Consider the following 20193-nt stretch of genomic DNA (forward strand, 5'->3'; position numbering starts at 1 on the left):
TGGCAGCAAATGCAGCCCTTCCAATTCATATGGATTGGACGTCATCCATAAGCGGATTTTAAGGGGGGGCCAGGCCCCCCTGGTGGCCTAAAAGTGTCATTGCATGACTTTCCTACATATATATAAAAGTTGTAAAGCAATAAAACTGCAACAAAAATGAATGAAATTAACAAAAAAAATCTTTATATTGGGTCAGAATTATTTTTTGAACAGATCATTTAACTAGCACCTTCGACAGTCATTTGCTTTGCATGTCATTTCCCAGAAAATCAAAAATATAGGGGAGGGGAATTTTATTTTTCAAATGATTTTTTTCTTTGATTGAAAATATTTTTTTTGATTGAAGCAACTTTTTGGGGGGAATTAATGATTTAGACACAAATGTCCTACCCATTCCAAACACAAAAAGGATTTCTTCAATCAAAGAAAGAAAAAAGAAACAAAAATTTTGCAATGAAAAATTAAGTGTTCAAGTGAAAATTTTTGGATCTCAAATATTTTTTCACATTAAAAAACGTTTTCTATAATTGAATTTTTTCTTTTTTTGATTGAAGTGATTTTTCTTTTTGAAAATATATATATTTTTTAAAGCAACTTATTTTTTTGATTGAATAATAAAGACAAAAAGGTCTTAGCCAAAATGCAGCCCAAACACAAATCAACATTACTTCAATCAAAAAAGGTGCTTTAATCATTAAAAAAATAAAAATAAAAAATTCAAAGAAAAATAGCTTTCACATGCATTTTTAATTTTTTTTTTTTTTTTTTTTTTTTTTTTTATTGAAGCGACTTTTTTTTTGGGATTGAAAATATATATTTTGATTGAAGCAAGTTTTTTTTTTTTTAATTGAAGCAACTTTTTTTTGATTGAATAATAAAGACACAAATCTACCTCCATATGGCTCCGCCCAGGGGATACAATTTTTGACTGGGGTAACTACATTGGCACGACACCGGCGGGCTTACCATATTCATTGGATGACGATCTTGGCGAAAAGTATTGCCTAAGCAGCCTGATTTAGAATTCCCCTCAGGAATGATGGGAAACAAAAAAACGCTCATTGCCAACTTATTATTATAAATATTCATGTAAGTTAATTTTATTGCTGACACTGCGTTTATGGGGTCATCAACATGTTGCCCCCCCCCACCCCCCCTTACCCCAAAAGTCAAACTCCGCCTATGACGTCAACTAGTGATAAACTCATTTCAATTCACGGCAGAAGCATGAAAAGACCTTTCATCATACCATCATATGGCCTCTGGGCGGCCATGTTGGAACCCGCAACGTTCCCATCAAGGTTAATGCATTGACATTAAAATTAGGTCAAGACTAGCTTATTAGTCAACCGTCTGATTTCACAAAGACAACGAGCACACCGTTTAGGCTTTTGTCAAAATGAGGCGTCGATTCCAGAGGAACGAAAAATGAGTGGTTTGTTGAGCCTGAAGTGGCGTCGGGTCAGACTGCAAACTAGAAGCTGGAGTGTCTTTTCAGCTCTGGTGCCCACTTGTTCTTGTCATGTCAGGTAAAGAAAGAACACCGAGCTCAACAGACCTCATTTTTTAAACTATCGCACAAGTGCTAATTCATGTGTTCACCACTCGGTTCATACAGATGATGATGTCAAACGGTGTCGAGTGCGACCTTTCGCAAAGTGTTTGGAAGCGTATAACTGTCCAAAATGTCTTCCATTCATTCTTTTTCTATGGTCTGGGTCCTCGTGGGCTTGAGAGGCTTTGGCTTAGGGCGAATGTCAAGGTACACCACCATTTTCAAAAAGTTAAAATTGAAATATTTTCAAAACCAAAGCTGCTAGCGACCTAAAACCGAAACAGGCATAACCTTAGGCATAAATGAGTGCAGCGCCATCAAAAAATTCAAAGTCGTTCCCAAATAAAATCCTGATTATGTTTTTATACAAATATAACAAAACTTAAAATTGATCTAAAATTCTCAAATATTACACTAGATGCACAAAAATCACCAAATGCAGAGATAATTACTAGTGTTGCACCGATACCATTTTTTGGGCCCGATACCGATACAGATACCTGGCTGTGCAGTATCGGCCGATACCGATACCATTCCGATACAACTCTGTTAGCAAAAAAAAAAAAAAAAAAAAAAAAAAAACACATTATATATAGTATTGTGTCCTGCCTAAAACCTTTGCACAGTACTGTATATTTATGTACGTATAAAGGGATGCAACAACACAGTTAAGTCACGGTTCGGTACGATTTTCGATACAATTCAATACATTTAATGCTCTGAAACAGAAAATACAATTGTTATTATTATTATTATTATTTGCTAACAAGCAAAAATAACATCATATAAACAAGCATTTTAGTGCATATAATTATGTGCTTACTTCTTACTGATCTGAAGAAATGTTGTATATAAGTGCTGAGAACAATCTTTACTGTTTGTAAAGTGGGGCACACTGTTGATTGCTGCAGCTCTCTTAGCAGCTATATTTACCATATAAGCAAAACATCCTATTTGTGGTCCGAGTCCATCTGTAACATGTACTGAATTAACAGTATTTGCAGCATAATCTATAGTCACTGGTATGAATTGATTTGGCCTGCTTAACTTCCATTCAGTCATGGCGGTTTCTAATTCATCAATGTAGTATATGGACTACGCGTCGCTCTGGGCTCACGCAGCTAATGGCATGGGATCTAATGTAGCACATCTAGGTTGCTATTTGATGATATCTTGTGTGTGCGCGCGAGAGTTGGCATGGGATCTAACATAGGACATCTAGGTTGCTATTTGATGATATCTAGTGTGCGCGCTGCGCCGCTTGAGTGTTGTTGTCTGGCCACAGAAGTCACTTCTGCTCATGACTGCACAGCACATATAACAATCGACTTTCATTAACAGGACGAGTTTGAAGTACGGCGCTCTTAATTTGCCACTCATTGTTCATCATGAAACAATGAGTTTGCTTAGTCTCCCACGGTTTTAACCTTTCTGATCCCATCGGCGCTATATTAGCAGGCGTTAGCTTACGCATGCTAATCGTTTGTGAATGCCATGTTTGATGAGCAGCGTAACATCGCGGAAATGCGTTGTAGTTACATCCTTAAAATTGAAGACGAAGGAGTCAATTTCGTTTGGTAATTTCGAGACAAAGACATACAGATGTCATGCAACGGGACTTGGGAAGTTAGCTCACGTGGGGAGGACAGTACATTTGCCTTCAAGTGATGCCAGGAGATGGTATCGTCGCCCTAAATGTTGGTACTCGTCGATACCGATACCAACAATTCGGGCCGGATCGGCGCCCCCTGCCGATACTGGTATCGGTATCGGTACAACTTTAATAATTACCTATATTTTGAGGATCAATATCAGTATTTAAAGTGCGTATGACACCAAAAAGCATGTTTTTTTTTTTTTTCAGATTTCATGCAGTGTTTTATGCCGCGTGAAATCAAACGCGAAATTTGCCTTTTTCTATATACAATCACAACTTATTTAGGTTGAATTCCGATGTTACTATTGCGTCACCACGTCGTGCAGGCTATCTGGCTCTTGTCGTTTCTAGATCGAAGTGTTACATAGAATAAAACAAGAAAAATGCAATATTTTTTTTTTGTATTGAGGCAGAAATGTCCAAATTACTAATTTTTTGCCCAAAAAAACGGGAAAATTACCTTATCATTTGAATGTAAAGTTACGCTATTGTGTATGGCTACAACATAGCAACCGTCAGAAAAAAAGCTTTTGACATTGAAAATTCTTGCATTTTTGTCCACCGGTGTCGCTATAATCGACCAAAACTGAAAAGTTAAAAAGTGTTGCTTTAACTGTTGGTCTCCAACTGTACTGTTTTTAGTACACAAAACAAAGTTTTTAATAGAGGTTTTGAGTACAAAATTCATCATTTTTTTTCTATTTTATTTTTTATTTTTTCCTAAAAAGTTGTTAAATATTATTAAAATATTTTCCTTCCATTTCTTTTTATTTTTCTTATTTTTGTACATTTTCTATTTTTTTCTATGTTGCCTACTATTTATTCTACTTGATTAATTAAATAATTTTTAAAACGATGGAAAAAAATTGAAAGATGTTTTATTCTATTCCAAAAAATTAATTCCATTTTCATGTTGACGTGACATCGACGTGGATTGGACGTCTATCGCCGTTAATGGTTTCGAAATGAGGCTAAAATAAATGAGGATTTGGACAATTCCGAGTTCAACAATGCCTTACTACCAAAATAGGTTTCAACTAATATTATAATCGATCAGTTGTCAATTTGACCCCACTAAATCCAGGCCAAATTCTTACTAAAACCGTTTTTCACCATGCAAGCTACCATCTAATTCCTAACAGAAAATCTCTAGTCTATACACAACACAAGAATCAACATGAAACCAGTCAATTGGAATGTGTGGGCTAGAAAAAGACCTACATCGCGTGCCCGGCTTTAGACAAGATGAGCTCCGTCTTTCGCCGTCGGCGCCGCGGCGAGTCGGTCAACACGCCAAACGTACGCCAAACGGCAATGAAGGGATTTTCTTAGGCGGCAAAGGGCAAACAAAGAGCGATCCTTCACGCTCCGAGTTACATCAGACGCTTTTATCGGGAGATTATAAGCTTTACGGGGTACGCGCTTGCCTTCCAGCGAACACAGATACGCCGCCCCTTTTCCGACAGTCATCGCATTGTCGGTGAATGAGATTCTTAAGAATCCTGTGCGTAAAACACGATACCCGAAGGGCACGGGGAGCTCAAAAGGCCGCTCACGCCTACCCCTGCCGTAAGAATTACTCGTCTGCCTCGCCACGTTTGGACTATATCCTGTCGTAGAATTGCGCTGTCTTCATCAACCTTGTCACTTTTCGTAAACCTTAGGTGGATTGGCGAGACTTCACGACGTCAAATTGGGTTTCAAGTGGTCAGAGAACATATTTTGTGGGTCAGAGTTACAAATCAATGCCAGTGGAGATTTGTTATGTTGGGTCCGATTTCAATGGGAATAGAACCAATGGAGACTTTATTTTTTTGGACAGGAGTAGTAGTGAGAAATAGTAGTGAGTAATAGTTGTGGTAGTAGTTTTTGTGGTTTGGATATCAATTTCAATACTTAGTAAATGGAGATTTTTTAATTTTATTTTTTGCCAGTAGTAGTATTAGTAGTGGTAGTAGTTTTTTGTGGTTTAGATATCAATGTTAATATTAGTAAATGAAGATTTTTTTTTTTTTTTTTTTGGTAGTTTTTTTCCTGGTTTGCATATCAACTTCAGCAATTGGAGATTTTTTGTTGTGCCTGTAGTAGTAGTATTTTTTGTGGTTTGGGTATCAATGTCAATGTTGGCAAATGGAGCTATTTTTTTGCCAGTAGTAATAGTAACATTAGTCATAGTTGTTTTTTTGTGGTTAAGATATCAATATTAATGTTAGCAAATTGATTTTTTTTTTTTTTTGCCAGTAGTAGTAAGAAGTGTTTTTTTGTGGTTTGGATTTCACTGTCAGTGTTAGCAAATTTAGATTTTTTTTTTTTTGCCAGTGGTAGCAGTTTTTTTTTAAGGTTTGGATATAATTGTCAATGTTGGCAAATGGAGATATTTTTTGTCAGTAGTAGTAGTAACATTAGTCGTAGCTGTTTTTTTTTTTTTTTTTTTTTTTTTTTTTTTTTTGTGGTTAAGATATCAATGGTAATGTTTGCAAATTTTTTTTTTTTTTTTTTGCCAGTAGTAGTTAGTAGTGTTTTTTGTGGTTTGGATTTCACTGTCAAAGTTAGTAAATGGTGTTTTTTTTTTTTTTTTTTTTTGGTTTTGTTTTGCCAGTAGTAGTAGTAGCATGAGTAGTAGTACTTTTTAGCTTTCCGATGACGTTGTTTGCTTGGCTTCCAATGACAATAAAGGAATTGAATTGAATTGTGGTTGGATATCAATGTAAATGTTAGCAAACTGAGTTTTTCTTATTTGCCAGTAGTAATAGTAGTAGTTTTTTTGTGGTTTGGATAGCAATGTCAATGTAAGCAAGAGGAGATTTTTTTTGCTAGTAATACTAGTGTATATGCCTATTTTTTAGTAGTTTTGATATCAGTGTGAATGTTGGCAAATGGAGATTTTTTTTGCCAGTAATAGTAATAGTAGTAGTTTTTTGTGGTCGAATATCAAAGTCAATGTTAGCAAATGGAGATTTTTTTTTTTCCCCATTAATTTTTTGTGTGTGATTTGGATATCAATGTCAATGTTAGCAATTTGAGATTTTTTTTTTTTTTGCCAGTAATAGAAGAAGTAGTAGTAGCAGCATTAGTAGTCATTTTTTTGCCAGTAGTAGTAAGAGTAGTAGTTTTTTGAGTATCAATGTCAATGTTAGCAAATGGAGATTTTTTTTTTTTTTTTTTAACCAGTAGTCGTAATAGTATTTTTTTGTGGTTTGATATGAATGGAGATTTTTTTTGCCAGTAGTAGTTTTTTTTTTTTTTTTGGTTTGGATATCAATGTCAATGTTAGCAAATGTCGAGTGTTTGTTCTAGTGGTAATCGTTTTTTTGGGGGGGCAAATGGAGATATTATTTTGTCAGTAGTAATAGTAACATTAGCCGTAGTTGTTTTTTGTGGTTAAGATATTAATGTTAATGTTAGCAAATGGATTTTTTTGCCAGTAGTAGTAAGAATAATAGTTTTTTTCGTGGTTTGGATATCAATGTTAATGTTGGCAAATTGAGTTTTTTTGTGGTTTGGATATCATTATCAATGTTGGCAAATGGAGATATATATTTTTTTGCCAGTAGTAGTAGTTGTAGTTTTTGTGGTTTGGATGTCACTGTAAATGTTAGTAAATGGAGATTTTTTTTTTGCTAGTAGTAGTAGTAGTAGTTTTGTGGTTTGGATATCAATGTAGGCAAATAGTGAATAGTCAATAGTGAATGTGAATGTTCGCAATTTTTTTTTTTTGCCAGTAGTAGTGTCCAAGAACAATGTGTCAAAAAACAAAGGAAATCAGCCATAGAGCATTTTTATAGCTCTGAATTTAGATGGCACAGTTTTTGGGGGGGTCAATTTGGCTTAGCTGAACAGTTTACATCGAACGGTTGAAATCATTAAAAAAATACCCTATTTAAATATCTGAATCCAATAGTTTAAAAATTTTGTCAAGTTGGAATGGTTAAAATCAACTAAACACAGTTGAATGTGACCATTTGTTTTTTTGTCAATTTGGCCTAACAGAACAGTTAAAACTTCAAATGGTTGAAGTCTGTAACAAACGTTTTTGTTGTTGGTCCGCGTTTAATGACATCGAATTTTTTGTCAATTTGACCGAGCAGTTCAATTTAAAGTTCAATTTAAAGTTGGAACCAGGGGTCGCGTTAACCGAATACCGAAACGGTGACGGAAAAAACTGAAGTCCGCCTGTCATTTTGACAGGTTGCAATTCATACCCCAGACCACAGGGTGGCGAGTGAGCATATTAATTAGCTATTGTCTCTCTTGATGCATGACGTCGTTGGCCTTACTCTGAAAAATGTCAAGGCAACTGAGTGTCCGAAGTTTCTTCAAAAAGCCCCAAAACGACGATGGTGTTGATAAAAGAGGTGAAAAAACAGGGACTGCACAAGCGGGCACGCAATTCAAGTCCATGCGCACCAGGAGGAAGGTGTAAGACTCCGTTCAGGCCACAGCAGGTGAGCTGTTAATTTCAATGTTCCATATGTAGCCCATTTACCTACTGGGGCCACAGTCAGCTGTTTTTGTCACTGCGGAGAAAAAGTTACATATTCATCTGCTTGATGTGTGATGGCACGGTGTGGATTCTCTGTTAAGCTTGTTCGGACAGAATATTAATTTAAAATGAATGAAAACTAAATACTATTGAATATGTTGAAGCGGTATGCAATGTTAAGAGTCTTTTTAGCTCGAATTGCTGTGTCCAGCCGCTGTAGCTCTTCTGCTCTCTGTGAACTCTATATTCAAGCCGGAACGCGCGCGGCTCTTAAGTGTCTCCGATAACGCGCTCGGCCAAATGGACACACAAGTACGGAAGGTGAATTATGCCAAACAAAGGGTCACCACAATGTCATTATCATTATTTTAAAAATGTAAGTGACGGGTAAAAATAGATTATGACCTGATTTTTATGACCCTGTCAGTCAAAATGACAGACAACGAAAAAGTCTAGCGCAACCTCTGGTCGGAACGTATTTTTGTACCACCAAAATGTTTGTCCAAGTTCACTGTACAGTAAGTCTCTCGCCGTCAATGGCAGTGAATGATTTCGCACCGGCGGTCACACTTTGCTTCCCTCACCCTTCGCCTCCATTTGTTGGCGCTCATGTTACTGTCGGTCCGCGGCCCGGTTAACATTTAATCCCGGCTTGACGCGCGCGGGCAGGGCCCGTCAAAACGCGGACCGTCAAAGTGCGCGATGCGGATCAGCGGCGCCACCGGTGGACCGGCTGAACACACGCACGCTGCAGAAAAAGCCAGAAAGGCCCGTTTAATGAGCCCGCAGCTGTCGGACTCGGCGCGGCCTCGTCTCGTCTTCATCCACGTCTTTTTACCTCAGACGTGGCTGCAGTCGCGTATCCTGTCAGCCTTCGGAAAAGTTGAGTCCGGCTCAGACGGCTTAAATAAAACATGGAAATGAATCCTGACACACAGAGTGCAGCGAGAATGTTTGGGTCGATCCGACGTGTAAGACGAGGTGCGTGACGGCGGATGATCAATGACACCAGAACTGGTGTCCTTAATTAGAAACGCGGTGCTGACAAATGACGACGGGCCCTCAAAAGTCCGGGACTTCGCGAGTCAGGGTGGGAATATCACCTTCCCGTGTGCACTCTAACATACGGCAAGAATGACAGGAAGTCAAATTGCAATACAGGAAGTTCAATTGTCCAGAAAACTAAACAAGTAGTGTGAATGAATGTTTAATCCAATAGTGCACATAAGTATGTTTCATTGTCATTCACGGCAATAGACACAACCCTTTAGAATTGGGAGGGCTGGCAGTGAATGATCATGATTCACTGCTATTGACTGCGGCAGTGGTGGTATGTAACGAAGTAAAAATACTTAGTTACTGTACTTAAAGTGCCTGTGACGCCATAAAAAAAATCTTAAATAGCATAATTATTGGAAGCATTATCATATTTTGAGAAGATTCGAATATATACAACAATTTGGCACAGCGAGTCTTTGAAACGACTCTTTTAATCTGCTGTTTAGCCTCGCCTGTCATTATCACGCTCTGGAGCCTCCATCTGGGTGATGACGTCAGTGCAGTAGTAATTTCAGAACTCAGCCCAATGGAGGAGGAAGTGTTTTTCAGCAATTCTGGTTCAAGTGTGGATCATTCAAGTGATATTGTCGATCCAGAGTAAGCCTGTGGCATAAAGCCATATATGTTTGAGTCGTATTTGGAGGAGGAGAACGACAACAAACATGAGGCTGCTGACTAAATCATACTGTAAAATGTCATCTTTGTATGGTCATGACAAATAACTTGTGCTAAAATGCATTTATTCAGTACGACAGGGCTAAATTACCGCATAATGGTCAAAACTGACGACTTCTTCCACCTCCTGAATGGTAGCGGTGAGTGTAAACAAAAGAGTGTGAGAGCTATGCTACATGCTAACCCAAACCGAGCAGCTCTTCTAAGTCTCTTCCTCGCCTTTCGAAAATGAAAAATCAAACAAAACTACCTCGACTCATGTCACACACAGCGTTGTGGGTAATAACCTTCACCGATTGGCCAGCTCCCGGCGGCGAGCAAGTTTCGGCTCGTTGCTCCCCTACTGTAGCCCTAGCAGGGTTGCTCTTCGCCGGGGACGCGGCTGGCGAATTATCGCTGAAAATGGCGTATTATCGGTGGACAAACCAGCTGACGTCGGAGCGAGAGGCTGCCCGAGCCCAATCCGAGGATAGTGCTCTCTCGGCGGGCATACGAAGAGGGCCGAGAGGAGTGGATGTCTCTACACAATCAAGAACTGCAGACGAGAGCCCGTGGCTGCCCGTGCACAGGCGCTCATCGGCCGGCGAGCATGGTGTCCACAAGGGAGGCGGCCACTCCCGTCTTTTCGGTGGACAGGGAGCAATTTCACCCACAAAATGCAAGCCACCTACTTATTAAAACGTGTGCAATGACCCCTGTATTAGACATAATATTAAACAGGGCGCTTACTTCATCGTCCGTCCAATGGTCCCACAGTTGTCGGGCTTGTTTTGCACATTCTTCGCGGTGAACAGGATCTTTTTGAAGCCCAAAAAGGCTCACATTCCACATCGCTCGCAACAATACTTATGTTTGTTGTGAAGGAGTTGCCGAAGCTTATGCCAATAAACGGCGTGGTCCAATGTCCACTCGCATTTAGCTCTCAATGTGCAAAAAAACGGCGTCATTGTAATCTATTTGAGGCAAAGCATGAGCGGGTCATTCCGCGCAGGCATTAAATGCGTCAAATATTTTAACGTGAATAATTCAAAAAAATTAATTACTGCCCGTTAACGCGATAAATTTGACAGCACTAAAAAAAAAAAAGCAATGTTACTGGTCACGCATGTGCTAATAGATGGAAAAAATATATATACAGTATATATATATACTGTATATACATATACATATATATATACTGTATATATATACAGGTATATACAGTATATATAATATATAAATGTGACCATTTGGTTTAACAAGTTAAGCGATGTTGACGCGTGCGGTGCCTTGAAGACCTTTTTTTACAGTCCTTTACGATTACTAATTTGTTTGTTAAAGTTAACTCGTTGGCTGACATTGATGGTGATAAATGTCCGACCCATTTTGACTGGGACGTCTATCGCTGTCAATGACAACAAAAGATTAGTATCATAATTTGTTTTTGTTTTTTTTTAGTATCAATATTGTTTTCCTTATGTGTAGCGCTATAAATATTCAATGTATTAGTATGCATGGTGTTGAAAAAGTTAGTATTTTGACAACAGTACAGTGCCATATCGTTAAATATTGTATTGTGGTCCAAATCATTTAACGACTCCTCATTGTATTCCTTAAGTGGCAAACATAACACATTCTAACTACTTGACTGTGCGGTGAAGGACAGGTTTCTCTTCTTGGAGTGGACTTTGATGACAAGATGAAAAAAAAGAGGAGGCGAAGAAGCAGTGTGAAGAGGACCAAAAGAAGAATTCTGAGCCCCGAGGATCCTCCGGGGCTCTCCTTCAAACGCCAACATACAAAGCGTGCGCCGCCCTCCGACACCAACAACAACACGGAGAGGTTCGGAGGTGACACAGCACGGCTGGAAATCTCACAAATCAGAGCTCTGGTGTGGCGTTCATACGACAGTACATAAATAAATAAAAAAATCTACATATTTTAATGCCTTTTTTTTTTCCAATTTAGAATGAAAGACATCTAGTTATGTGGCGTCCAATCATCCTTGTGCTATGAATTGAAATGAGTTTGTCACTTGTTGTATCGGATACAACATTTCAGTAATACTTTGTTGATACTTTTCGATACTTTTGACAACTCACAACAAACTTTTATGGTGGGGGGGGGGGGGCGGGGTGCAAGTGGAAAATTTTTCGCTGGTCCCTCCCGGTCAAGCAGTTGGTGGAGATATTTTAACACTTAAAACTAGGGTTGTTCCGATCATGTTTTTTTGCTCCCAATCCGATCCCGATCGTTTTAGTTTGAGTATCTGCCGATCCCGATATTTCCTGATCCGATTGTTTCTTTTTGCTCCCGATTCAATTCCAATCATTTCCGATAATTTTTCCCGATCATATACATTTTGGCAATACATTAAGAAAAAAAATGAATAAAACTCGGACGAATATATACATTCAACATACAGTACATAAGTACTGTATTTGTTTATTATGACAATAAATCCTCAAGATGGCATTTATATTATTAACATTCTTTCTGTGAGAGGGATCCATGAATAGAAAGACTTGTAATTCTTAAAGGACAAATTGACTTTGTACATTGTGACTAAATATTGCCATCTAGTGTATTTGTTGAGCTTTCAGTAAATGTAGCCATGCCCAAATGCATGATGGGAAGTGGAACCATGACTGTGCGTAGTGCTACCAATTGATATATCTTCTCTGCGTTGGGAAATAACATAGGGTGTTAAGAAAAAGATCAATTAGTACCTTGCTTCCCCACATTGCTTCCCACGATATTTCTAATCGTAGGGAGACAGATTGTAAGGCTTTAGCCAATTAAAAAAAGGCTCCAAAGGCTGTCAAAATTCACTCTACTCATTTTACGCTGCCTTTTAGCTCTCTATATAAGTAAAACGGCGCCGTTACAGATTAAGCGCGACGATGCGTGAGTGGGTCGTGCAGCGCATGCATTAATTGTATTAAATATTTTAATGTGAAATTAAAAAAAAAATAATAATAATAATTACCACCGTTATTGGGATAAACTTGATAACCCTACCTTAAGCCTAAACTAAAGACTCTGGATGAGTGTAACATATTATGTCTGTAACGTTAAATACAATTAGAAAGTAATTTAATTAAAAAAAAAAAATACATATTAAAAAAAAAGGCATGTCCGATATTTTTTTGCTGATTCCGATACTTTGAAAATGACGTGATCGGACCCGGGACATCTCTACTTAAAACACGATAAAACAGCTCTGCGCATCATTTTACCTTTCTGTTTGACCCTCCCCTCGCCTAACCAAGCCCACTTTACGCCTGCAAACTGGACCCCTTAGAAGCACCCCCCTATGTTCCGCCCCTGGAGTCACCTATAAATGGCCATAAAACCAGGAAGACTGGCTGTGAATGCTCTGTTTCAGTGCCACTGACGGCACGAGAAGTCCAATCTATCATTGACCCTCTTAGTCAAAATGGATTGGACGTCTAATGCTGTCAATGGCAGCCAATGAGCTATCACAGACACTATTCTATGGGAAGATTTTGGTATCAACCTGCTTTTTAAAACGACGCATCGATTCTTGGCAGGAGTATATAGATAACCTTTTGGGATATAAAATATCGCGATACATAACCATTTTGATATAGTGTCACACCCCTAGTATCAATTCTTGGATATTTTTGGATTCTTTTGACAAGCTCGAGTGTATACAACTCACATTTGTCAAGCGCGTCCATAGCAGCTCCCATCTCCGCCTGCTGGATGCTACAGGGGAAAAAAAGACAAGAGCACAGTAAGGTCTTTAGCATATTTTGCTTTAACGAAATAGAAACAGTGTCTTATCCGAGGTGCAAGGTGTTTGTTGGGAACAATGGCAGGTAGCGGCGGCGAGGCTTAAGAGAGGAAATACGGAAACACACACGCAAATGCCGAGACAAAGTTATCTGCAGATTAGCTCGCGTCGGGGATTTGGCAAGACCGTTTGATGGATTTAGTCTAATCGGAAAGCCAAACTCTGACTTGAATTCCATCTTTTGGGAGAACATGACCCCGGATTTAAATTAGCCACGATTCATCGACAAATAATCGAGTTTCGAGTTAATGGACTTGTATTTTTAGAACTTATTAATCGGGTTTTTAACTCATTTTCGGATACGGACTCTGAAACTGATCTTAGTTTTTCTTTTTAGATTATCTATTTATTCAAATTTCGACGGTGATAGACATCCAATTATCTTTCTGCTGAAAATTGAAATGAGTTTATCACGAGTAGACGCCCCGTCCATGACAAGTGGGAGGGTGGCAGCGAAAGAACACCATCCCTTCCACTTCAAATGGATTAAACGTCTAGCACAGTTAATGGCAGTCAATGAGTTTCTGTTATGTATTTTTCATGACTGAATATTGGAAGAAAAAAAAAAAAAAATTAAACGTAATTAAAATACAGTAAATGTTCAGTTCATATTTCTTTATTTTTTTCTTTTTAAAATTTGATTACATTTTTCAAAATAATCAATAGCAGTCAATAAACATTGGTTCTAGTGCAGCAACGATTAATCGATTAACTCGAGTAATTCTATTAGATAAAAGCTTCGAATCAAATTTTGTTACTTGGAGTATTCGTTTAATTATAGTGGCGTTCTAACAGTTTTGTAAGTGTTTGCATTTAGTTTTACTGATTCGGGTGGATACACTACATTTAACATCCAGCTGCTCCCTGTTAAGACTAACAAGTTTTTGTTTGAGCTAATGCTTTTCATGAATTCGTAATTTAGTTTACAGGTATATTTGGCAGTTTTTTTGTGGGAATATGTGTTTGAACAATTTGTTGAGAGCATTGTAAAAAAAAGTTAGCATTTTATAGCATTTATGCTAGCGGATCTTTGCTATGCAAGTTAGCCAATTGTTCTTTTGTTGTACTTAGATCCTCGTTTATTTACTTTTTTTTTTTTTATACTGTTTGAGGCCAAATTCAGTTATTTTCATTTTTTTTCAGATGAAAGTGCAATTCTGCATAGTTTGAAGAAACACTCGAGAATTTTATTTTGTATTCGCATTTAATGTTCCTTTGAAAGTGCAATCTTAGCAAGTCTTTGTTTTTACATCTCCTGCAACGCATTATATGTTCCCAATCTTATCTTAATCTTATTACTCTTGCACTTTTTTGCACTGCCTGAACAAAGGACTATATCATATACATTTTATATTTACCTAGATTTTATACTTTTACACATGCAATCCACTGTATAATTGAAATAAATGATTGTATAAGGAAAATAAAGGGCTATTCTATTTTATTCTGCTCGATTATTCGAAGTCACTCGTTGATAGATTAATTGACTAATTAAATAATCGATAGCTGCAGCCCTAATTGGTTCCTTCGCTGTCAAACCTCCCATTTCAGATAGACTGGACGTCTATCGCCATCAATGGCAGTCAATGAGTTTCTCTTCCGTATTTTAAACACCTTTTTTAAATAAAAAAAGATTGATTCTTTCATTTGTAATTTAAAAAAAAAACACTGTTCCGTTATTTATTTATTTTTTATTAAAAAAAAACAAAAAAAAACGGGTATTTTTGCCCCATCCGTTAACAAATAAAATCAACGTCCACACCACCTCGTTTGTAAGAAAAATATCAACCATATTCAACTGTTTAAGTGCGTTTTCTTTTTTGTGTGTGCAAATTTTATGTAATAAAGGCTCAGCCCTTTTCCTTAGTTGATAGCATGAATGTATATTTAACTGTCTTAAATTGTGGCAAATAATTCTGTTTCCTGTTTGGTTTGCTGTGACACAACTGCAGTTAGCGAGTTAGCAAGAGCCCAATTAAGTAATAAACCTTCCTTGTCTTACATTCGGGCACCATTTAGCATCGTTAGCACGGGTTGCTATCACGCGCAGTGGGTCCATTGCATATATCTTTAATACATTTGCAATGTATATGTGACGTTGTAAGATTCCAAATCCGTGAGCGTAAGCCCAGTCCCTGAATGTAAACAAGGGTCTTTGAAACATTTTTTGTCCCAGGCAGTGATGTTTCGACTGTAAAAAAAAAAAAAAAACAACGCAAATCTCCTGGTATTAATATACACATGACGACGCATCAAACACAGAACTTGCAAATCTTCACTTTGGACGGAGTTTTTTAAAACACTCGTTTTTAATGCCCAAAATGTGCGTGTGGATTATGGGCTGTAGAAACCGAAGATAGAAATGATAACGCCATAGAAATGAGAACTAGGGTTGTTCCGATCATGTTTTTTTGCTCCCGATCCGATCCCGATCGTTTTAGTTAGAGTATCTGCCGATCCCGATATTTCCCGATCCGATTGCTTGTTTTTTTTTTGCTCCCGATTCAATTCCAATCATTGCCGATAATTTTTGCCGGTCATATACATTTTGGCAATGCATTAACAAAAAAAAATGAATAAAACTCGGACGAATATATACATTCAACATACAGTACATAAGTACTGTATTTGTTTATTATGAAAATAATTCCTCAAGATGGCATTTACATTATTAACATTCTTTCTGTGAGAGGGATCCACGGATAGAAAGACTTGTAATTCTTAAAGGATAAATGTGACTTTGTATATTGTGACTAAATATTGCCATCTAGTGGATTTGTTGCGCTTTCAGTAAATGATACTGTAGCCATTTACTGTTCTGCCCAAATGCATGATGGGATGTGCAACCATGACTGTGCGTAGTGGCACCAATTGATATATCTTCTCTGCGTTGGGAAATAACATAGGGTGTTAAGAAAAAGATCAACTACTACCTTGCTTCCCCACATTGCTTCCCACGATACTTCTAATTATTGAGAGAGGGACTGTAAGGCTTTTGCCAGTTAATAAAAGACTGCCAAAATTCACTCTACTCATTTTACGCTACCTTTTAGCTCTATATATAGGTAAAACGGCGCCATTATAGATTGAACGCGACAATGCGTGAGTAGGTCGTGCAGCACATGCGTTAAATATTTTAACGTGATGAGTTAAAAAAAAAAATTTAATTACCGCCGTTAACACGATAAATTTGATAGCCCTACTTTAAGCCAAAACTAAAGACTCTGGATGAGTGTAAGACATTTTGTCTGTAACGTTAAATACAATTAGAAAACAATTTAATTAAAAAAAATATATACAGTATATTAAAAAAAGGCATGTCCGATATTTTTTTTGCCGATTCCGATACTTTGAAAATGACGTGATCGGACCCGATCGATCGAAAAGGTTCTTTTTGCAAGATACCCTGCTATGTGTAAACATGGCCTAAGTGTTAGGTAATTCTCTTTTGCGTATAAAGCCAATTATGTACATCATTTTCCCTACTGTGTTGCAATACATAATTTTAGGGCTCCCCCACCTGTCAAATCCCAGTTTAACCACAGCCCACAACCCAAATTCTAAATCCAAACTTTCAATTTCTAGCACTAAATTTCTCCATTTCTTCACCTGAAGAAGCGCCGCCTGCTCTCGCCATCTGCCCGCCGCTCCCATTTCTCCATAAAACAATTTACGTCAAATCAATAATGGATCGATTCATTTTCATTGTGCATAATGCCTCTCCCGATAGAGAGGCCCGACAAGAGCTTAATTGCGGTAATAAACGCCGTCGATGAAGCGCCGCCGTTACTCTGCGGCCCATTAGGAAGACGACTCGGCTCGGTCCTGAGGGGGGACGCCGTCTTGTACTGAATTGTTAACTCTTTCAATGCCGTTGACTATGATAGATTCCGACTCACTGGCCTGCAGAACTGCTTGTGGCTTTTTTCATACTTTTTATTTATTTATTTATATTAAATTATTGAATTTAAATTAGGTTGGCACTAGTATATTTGGACTGGATTTCACGTCTCCACAGTTATTGGCAGCTCAATGTATACAGTGGTATGAAAAAGTATCTGAACTTTTAGGAATTTCTCACATTTCTGCATAAAACCATCAAATGTGATCTGAGCTTTGTCAAAATCACACAGAAGAACAAAAAAGTGTCTGCTTTAACTAAAACCACCCAAACATTCATAGGTTGTCATATTTTAATGAGGATAGTATGTAAACAATGACAGAAGGGGGAAAAAATAAGTACGTGAACCATCACATTTAATATTTTGTGCCCCCCTTTGGCAGCAATAACTTCAACCAGACGCTTCCTGTAGCTGCAGATCAGTCTGGCACATCAATCAGGACTAATCTTCGCCCATTCTTTTATACAAAACTGCTGTATTTCAGTCAGATTCCTGGGATGTCTGGCACGAATCGTTGTCTTTAGGTCATGCCAGAGCATCTAAATGGGGGGTCAAGTCTGGACTTTGATTTTGACACTCCATAAAGTGTATTTTGTTCTTCCTAACTCCTTCTGAAGTTGATTTATTTCTGTGTTTTGGATCATTGTCTTGTTGCAGCATCCATCTTCTTTTAAGCTTCAACTGACTGACAGACAGCCTCAGGTTTTCCTGCAATACAGCCTGATAAACTTTTGAATTTGTTCTTCCATTAACGCTATATTGCCTAATGTATCACATTTGGTACACCTAAAATTTCATGATTTTGAGACGAATTCAGAATTTTGACATTTCTTTTTGAAAAAAAAAAATGATTGCTGCAAGTCAACACATGCATCTGCAAGTTCCATGAGAAAAAAAAACCCCAACAGGATTTACCCTATAAATGTTTGGGTGGTTTAAGTTAAAGCTGACACTGTTTTTTCATCTGTGTGATTTTGTGAGTTTGTCATTAGTAGGCGTCCAATCCACTTGAACTGAATTGGACGTCTATCACCGTTAATGAGTGCAATGTAATGATAATGAAAGACACTTAAAAACAGACTGAAATTTTATGACGTCAATGCTTATAAATGCATGAACACAACTTTCAGACAGAAACAAATTGAAAGTTTCTGAGGTGAGAGTTTTTCCGTAACCTATCTAGGAGTTTATTTTGTTAGAGTGCTGTAAATTGAAATGAGTTTCTCACGAGTAGACATCCAGTCCACTTGAACTGGATTGGATGTCTATCGCAGTCCTCACCTGGGGCCTTTGCCACAGCCGATGCGTTCGCCCTTGAAGTAGACGGCGACAGTGTAAGTACGCGCATGCGAAGGTCCGACTGTCTGCAGCGTCCTGAAAAAAAAAAAAAAGCCCAAACGGTGAGAAAGGGAAATAGAAAGCACGAAAAAGGCCCACACATAATAAGCGTCGTCCTCACAAAAGAAAGAACGCAGAGGGGAAAAAAACATTTTCAAGTGAAACATAATGTATTGAATTTCATCGCAAAGTGTTCTTAATTTGAATGTAACTTTGGTTGGAATTCTCAAACTTGTTGAAGGTCTCATTTCACATTGGTCATGGTGTCAAACTCTGGCTCCGGGGTCCAGACAGGGTTAGTTTGTGTCGCCCCGCAAAAGTAATAGAAAGCAGAATTTGACTAAAATTATAGTATTATATAAATTTTGGGATTAACTATTATTATTATTATAGCATTAATTAGTATTATAATTATAGTATTATATTAATTCTATCTTAAACTTTTCCCCCCAATAGAAAAATGTACAATTATATCTAATAAAAGTTATAATAAATACAGCTTTTATTTGTTGTTTTTATTGATTAAAAAAAAAAAAATTAGTTGTGCATTGAGTTCAATAAAATAAAATAATAATAATAAAATAATAATAATAACAAAAATAATAAAATAAAATTTCTGATGAGGAAGACCAAAATAGGAGAAACGTTACTGTTTTTTCCCCTCTTTTTAAAAAACGTTTAAAGTGAATAAATGTATAAATAAAATTTTTTTTTTTAAATATTAAATTAGAACATTTTCCCCTTTGGCTATTTTAACAAGTCAGGTCAAAATTAATGAAATAAAATAAAAGAATATTTACTGTTTTCCCCCCATTTTGTTAATCAAAACAACATTTTTATCAAATTTATAAAATACATTAAGGGTTTTTTTTCTGTTCTTCTATTATTTTTTTTTATATATATATAACTGCATTGACTTCATGTTTTTGAAATATTTAATTAAAATATCACTTTTGATAAGGACGACAGAAATTTTACTTTTTCTTTTTTTTGTTTAAAGTGAATAAATTTATAAATAAAGCATTTTACAAAATCTAAACAATAAAAGATACTTTTTATCACCTTTTTAATATTTTAACAAGCCAATTACAAATAAATTACAAATAAATTAAAAACTTTTTTTTTCTTAATTAAAAATGTAAAACGACTGAATGAAAAATCAAAAAGACAAATATAAATAGTTTACTCCTTCCCCTTTTTAATATCAAAAAACACATGAAAATATTTGCTGTTTTCCTCTTTTTTGCTAGATTAATGTAAATCCATAAAACAGGTCAATAAACAAGAGAATATTTGCAATTGAGAGCTTCAAAAATAGAGAATTTTTAGTCGCTTAACAATTCCGCGACGATTAAAGTAGTTGTCGTTCCATTTGATAACTGATTCGTTGTCGATTTGACAGCCCTACCCTAACCCTTGCAAAAGCAAATCACGGTAAATCCTCCTCACTAGTCGCCATGGCAACAAATACAATTGAATTCTTTCAATCTCAAGTGCAGCGCAGCCATTTGATAAAAGCAGCCGTCACCCAAAAAAGACCGTTTGGGGCAAGTGTGAGGATATACAAAAAGGAAAAAAAAAAAAGAGATGATGTTCTCAAAAGAAGAAAAAAGACTAGGCGTCAGCTTCTTTTCTTCTGCAGGGACCGACGCGTGAACAAAACTCGGGTGATGTTTGAAATGTTAACATTTGCATAAACACGCGTCGCGCGCGCCCGCCTGAATT

General features: G+C 37.1%; 1 protein-coding gene across 1 annotated transcript in view; it reads right to left on the reverse strand.

The window, feature by feature from the left end:
• Positions 1-20193, reverse strand: part of drosha (drosha ribonuclease III) — a 502261-nt gene that overhangs the window by 8646 nt on the left and 473422 nt on the right. Inside the window, exons 34-35 of the mRNA XM_057823946.1 lie at positions 18412-18504; positions 13094-13140 (exon numbers count right to left, since the gene is read on the reverse strand). Coding sequence (XP_057679929.1) covers positions 13094-13140; positions 18412-18504 — 140 coding nt within the window. The remainder of the gene's footprint in view (positions 1-13093; positions 13141-18411; positions 18505-20193) is intronic.

The sequence above is a fragment of the Corythoichthys intestinalis genome, chromosome 20 (genome assembly GCF_030265065.1).
Source record: "Corythoichthys intestinalis isolate RoL2023-P3 chromosome 20, ASM3026506v1, whole genome shotgun sequence".
Taxonomy (NCBI): Eukaryota; Metazoa; Chordata; class Actinopteri; order Syngnathiformes; family Syngnathidae; genus Corythoichthys; species Corythoichthys intestinalis.